Below are 6000 nucleotides of genomic sequence, written 5' to 3'. Positions count from 1 at the left end.
CGCCAGCGGCAACCTTCCCCACCTTGAGAAGTGAGCGCAGCCTCGTGAGCTGTCCGTGGTGCTGAACGGATCCGTCAGCTCCTCGGGTCTCCACGAGTTGACCTTCTCCTACGCCGAGAGGGAAATCTTCCGTCTGCCATACACAGTGAAGGTGGCAAAGCAGGCCACCGCACATGGACTGCTGCTGGGCTTGACTGAGTCAGCCAGACAATATTCTCTTTCATGGCTGTGGCACGCAAAATCAAAACTTTGCTGACCGTCAACATTTTAGTGTTTGTCGGGATTATCCTGTTCTCGGTCTACTGCAGGATCCAAGACCGATCCGAGGAGCTCATCCAGATAGGGCGTATGTCCGACCAGAGGCTGCGAGCCAGGAACGGCAAAGTTTCCAACTTGGTGGACAGGCAGTCTATTCTCCAGCGGCTGGAGAGGCTGGAGGATGTGGTCTACAATCAGTTAAACGGTAGGATACGGCTCGATCATCTTACTATCAAAATCTGCGACTTACCAGTCAGGAAGTCATCGTTATAACGAAGCAAATAATGATCACTGCAAGCCAATCACTTTATAAATTGTGTTTATAGACAGGCGGACCGCGTGCAATGTAGAGCACTTTGGTGTGGTTTGATTGGTGCCAAACTGTCCTTCAGAATACAAAAGGTGCACAGGCTGCATGCACTGGGGTGAATTTTCCGTAGACCTGAAGCATGACTCATGCATATTTTTCTGTCAGCCTGTAGCCTCATTTCTTTGATAAGACAGTGAAAAATCAGCTTGAGTTTAAAACACCATTGAAGTGTTGGTGATAAAGCACTGACCCTGCTTGTCATAAGCTAATGAAGAATGGTGATGTTTTACAGTGCAGTACTTGGTATATGTGCTTATATAATGTTGATAGACTTTACTAGGCTGTTACTTTAATGGCCTATTGGATCGCCAAACCCCTAACCCATAATTGACTTGTTGTAAACTTCACATAAACTTATGTTGACGTCGGTAGTTCTGTATAGAATCCCACTCAGAGGGAGTCTGTATCTCAGCAGCAGCTCATTTCACTGGACGCACCGAAACATATCAGATTTAACAAGCTGTCTGAGTTTTGAAGGAGACTGTAATGTAATGGCTCTATAACGGAATGACAGACCTGTATTTCATTACATCGCCATTAGTCTGAGGGGCAGGTTTGGTCGCCTCAGCGGAACAGCAACATTTAAAATCAGTTACCTATGACTTACTTATGTCTTACTTACATAGTTGTATTCCTCTGTGGGAAATCCACACAATCACAACTGATGTTCAGGGCATTATTCATACATATGCTTGAAAAGGCTGACCTGAATACAGAGCATGAGATATTCCAAATCTATAATTCATTGTAATTTATGTAGAGACATTAGGGTTTAGTACATTTAAAGAAGCAAACACATGTTGACTTTCTCAAAATGAATGTTCCATGCATTAAATAATATTCACTCAATTACTATATAAATATATGGGGTTTATGTGTTTTTCTTAATTAACTCAACATGTGAGTATTTAAATCCTCCCATTTGTTAACGGAACCAGACAACATTTTTTCAGCTATCAAAATAGTTACATTTCTGTGGATCAATGGATACATTTGTTTTTCAGCTGCATGTAAAATAATTTTACAACAGCTCCTTTACCAAGAACTACTACTTTGTGATAGATTTCTTTCTACGCATACGTTTAAAGGTTGTATGTCTCGTAAACAACATGGCTAACAAAAATAAAATGTTGGATTGGTTCTCGTGACTATTTTGCAGGTCTAATGAAAAACAGAAAACCCTTTTCTTGAATTTAGTGTATTTTGTGGGATCATAAATAACATTTTCTCGCAATACTCTGATGACATACTTCAATGTCGGTAGTGTTATATGAGAATGCCACATAAATGCTGGTTCAATTTACAAACAAACAGGTCTTGATGCACGTGCAGAGGGTTGATCGGCTTCAGTAGCAATGACTCACTGATTGCTACAGTTTAATAAACCTCCAACCTATTCACTTGATGGTGATGAGGGACATGTTTTGGAACATATAAAAGCCAAAACGTCTTTTCCCAAAGGCAAATAAGGAGAAATCAGCATGTTACTCCTCCTCAGCGTGGTGTTAGTGATTGATTTATAATCTATCAGTAAAGTCAATTTCTATTCACTAGCTTACTGTTCTCCTGGGAAATTGTGACTTTATCATCTGTGTGAAGGCTACCATAGCTCAAGCTGAAGGGAGGGCAGTGAAGGATGGGGATTGTAGGAGGATGCGGGTTCTGCTTGTGTTGTTGCATTTCATGCTGGTCACCAGTAGAGGTCACATAGGTCTAAATACCAGTTTCATTACAATCCACCCCCCGTGAAAGCTGTAAAAACCCTGCATTCAAACATATAAGGAGAAGAAATAGGAAAATGCTTACTTTCTCCATATATTTTCTATCTGAAAAAGTGCCCTTGACAGTCCATTTGAAAGTTCGCTCAATAGTCAGTAGTTATGGAGGTTTCACAGCATTTCACAGCCCCACAACTATGCGATTGTAGACTGTTTCTGCAGGATCTTGTTATAACGGCCAAGCATCGGCAGCTATTTGACGGTCACTCTGTCACTTTGAGTTATGCTCGGCATCTGGCCATCCAGCCAGCAGGCATTGCCTCTCAAAAAGTACAATGCATCCTCTCAGTCACTTAGCTTTATACCGAGACAAGGCAACCCCACATCATTTCACTGTTGGACAGAAACACACTGTGTCTGCAAAACTCTTTAAGGACTGGAGGAAAAAGAAAGACTTATCTAGGCTACCAACTAAAGCTACATATGTGATATTACACGTATAAATCATCCAAGCTGAAACTGCATATTAATTATGTCAGTTCATCTCATGCCAGTGTTGAGTGGGTGGATTTTAAAACAATGAATGTCCAGAGTTTTGTTTTGTTGGTAAAGTGTAATTGGTAGTTGACTTTTTCCCCCCCTGAGCCATGGCTGAAGTGCATCTTCTTCCTCTAAGGCTTGATATACACAGTCAAAGGTGTTGTATTTTTTTTATGTTGGTGAACATCATAACAGCTTCATAAATCATTTTCAAAACGGACTCCATTTGCAGCACAGTTGAGTCCAAGTAGCTTGGATACACTCTGTAGGTCTTTCACAAGTGGAGAGAGTAACAGTCGATTCTGAGCTGAAGAGGTGAACAAGCAATGAACTAAGTGCAAAACTGGCAGAGTTACCTGCCTTTCCAGTTCAAATAGGAATAAAAAGACAATAAAAGCATCTTGGACCTGTGAGTCTAAAACCAATTGAATGCATGCTGTAATGATTCAATCACAAGTCAGGGTGTTACACTGGATTCCAAATTGATCTTCACTAAACAAATAGCTGAATTCATCATTTCAACAAATCCAGCTGTTCAGTGTGAGCTTGACAAATTCAGATATACAGTTTGCAAACAAACTCTACAGGCACATATCTCTTTCCATACAATCCAAGCCTGAAACAGAAATAGGAATCAGTGACAGTTACGTAATTTTTCTTTGACAGCGGCAATGTGTACCCAGGAGTGCACACGGGCTGGAAACGTTCTCTGGCTGTCACAATCCCTCCATGATTTGTCTTGAGCTCTTTAATGGCATACTTAATCATATCCTCATATCCCAGGTCACTGCCCCTTTTTCTAAATCGTGCACAGACCACAAATTGTATTTTGTGGCTGTTGGGAATAACTATGGTAAGGGGAGGACTCAGCGCGCCAATAACTATTGCCATGTCCAGCAGCGATCGGAAGTAATTGCCCATTTCCTCTGTTGTTTATTGCCTACCAATGGGATGCCACAGGAGCTACAGCAAGGTCCAATTAGATTTGAAGGACATAAACAAGTCGCAAAATTCCTTTTTTTATAGTTGTCTGATGGATGGTCAGATGGACCACCAACAAGAAAACAATGGTCAAGCTTTGTCAGCGGCTCATTCTGCACAGAAATGAGAAACCTGAGGTTTATCGGAAGCACTGCTCTGCTGTGGTTGCCACTGTCTTTGGGTAATCAGATGAGGGGGTTTTAAGCTTGTTAACAAGCTTATGAAGCAGCGTTTTGACCTTAAGTACCGCATTAAAACCAACAAATACCTCCTCTCTGTTACTTACCAGCTGAAGCCCTGTAAGGTTGTCTGGCCTAAATGAACACTACAAATGCAATTAGCTGCAATTATTTAAAAAAAAAGATAGAAATTATTTTTTTGAAGGGTTTGACTGATAAGGATTTTGAAGGTCAGTATTGATATGGACGTTTTAAGCTGTAGAAAGCCAACATAATGATTTGATATTGAAGTAAGAAAACATGATTAAAGAATGAATCCACAGTTCGATAAACCTTTCCCTCTCTCCGTTACTGTTGCTACGTCTTTCAAGCCTTCCGTTTACCCATGGTGCATCAAGCAGCTTATAATAATAATGGGGGCAGAAAAAGCACTTGGAGTCATTTTTTGAAACAATGGGTCCTTGATTTCAGACAGAGGCAGAGCAAAGCAGGCTTCTTATTGGCAACCCTCAACTGTGCTGGCTGAAATGACAACTGCCGCTACAGACTTGATCATCTGTAGCTAGCTGGGTCGCTAACATTAGCTCCATGAGTTGATTGAAAATGTGTCTCACGCTGACTTTGAATGTTCCACGCTGACTGGGGTTTAGCGAACGATCATTTGCAAGACTCGGATATGAAAATATAGGCTAGTAAGAAAACATCTAATGAATAAAAAAACCTCATCAATTTTATCATTTTCACTCTGATGGTCAAAATTAAATTGAATTACACTACCTGACCTTCTTTTCATTGCCTATTCTTCTTCTACCATTCTGTCATTTGAAGCAGAAATGCTCTACTTGCTCTAAAAGAACAACAACACATATTGCTATTAGCGAGTGAATGTGCTACTATTCAGTTCACTCCTGACCAGCGCTGGATGTGTCATTGCTTGAGCTCGGGTGTTGTCCCTCAGCTCACGGTCCTACTCAGGCTGTTGTCATCAGCCATGCATGTCACTCCCAGCCTTCTCACAGTGCGTAGGTGCTGATGGGATGGCAGCCTCACAGGCCCAGCTGCAGTACCAGATATGCTTCTTATCTATAGTGCCCAATTATGGCAAAGAAACTAACGCTGTTTATATGCTAAGGCTGCTGGAGCAACGACTCGATGAAAAATGAGAAATGTCACTCCCTCTCTCTCTTCCACGCCGGCACAAACGTGATGATCTGACCGTATCTTAATGATACACATCATGCCTATATGTTGTTGTGCGGTGTGTAATGGAGGCGGTTGCAGGGAAGCACGATGAAGCTTGATAAATTGAAATATATTCCAATAGCGATATGTAGATGAGGCTCTGGTCGACAAAACAGTTTCAGAGTCGGATAAGAATCAATTCTGCTCAGCCTTGAGGAATCATGATAATGAATTCAGCAGCTAACTTGACAATCAGCAGTCAGCCACAGACAATAATGGCAATCTCAGATGGAGCGAGCATTCATCTTATTCACACTGTTGGCCTCGAGTCATGCAGTGATTACTTTACCAACATTTAATGATGACATCCGATGATGGAGGGACTTAGAGGTCAGTATGCCAGGCTGGATAATTGATGACATAAATGGATTTCCATTGCCGTTCTGGACTTTGATTGTTTATCCAGCTACTTTTAAGAATTTTCACAAAATGGAACAAAATTGTTTGGGACGACCAATTTGGATGTAACCAAAATACAAATACATTATTCAGAGCTGAACAGATAACACACACTGAACAGATGCAAACGGTGTTAGAATTTATGCAGTAATATTTGTTTCTCCTGAGAAATTAAAGATGCTCCTTATAACTGGATCTTGCCTCATTGCCATCGGTTTCAGACTTTACCAGAAACTGCTGCTAGTTAAGCATGACTCTACATGGTGCAGATTTGCCGGAAATTTAAATGAATACAGTTCAACTATTAGGTTAG

The 6000-nt window shown here is 41.1% G+C and overlaps 1 protein-coding gene across 1 annotated transcript in view; it reads left to right on the top strand.

The window, feature by feature from the left end:
- Positions 1-222: 222 nt before the first annotated feature.
- galnt9 (polypeptide N-acetylgalactosaminyltransferase 9) overlaps positions 223-6000 on the top strand; it is a gene marked incomplete at both ends in the record, with an annotated part of 73407 nt that continues 67629 nt past the window's right edge. Inside the window, one exon of the mRNA XM_079160532.1 lies at positions 223-463. Coding sequence (XP_079016658.1) covers positions 223-463 — 241 coding nt within the window. The remainder of the gene's footprint in view (positions 464-6000) is intronic.

This window comes from Pholis gunnellus (genome assembly GCF_910591455.1).
Source record: "Pholis gunnellus genome assembly, chromosome: 6".
NCBI lineage: Eukaryota > Metazoa > Chordata > Actinopteri > Perciformes > Pholidae > Pholis > Pholis gunnellus.
The sequence above is the reverse complement of the archived record's forward strand: the minus strand, read 5'-3'. Positions and strand labels throughout refer to the sequence as shown.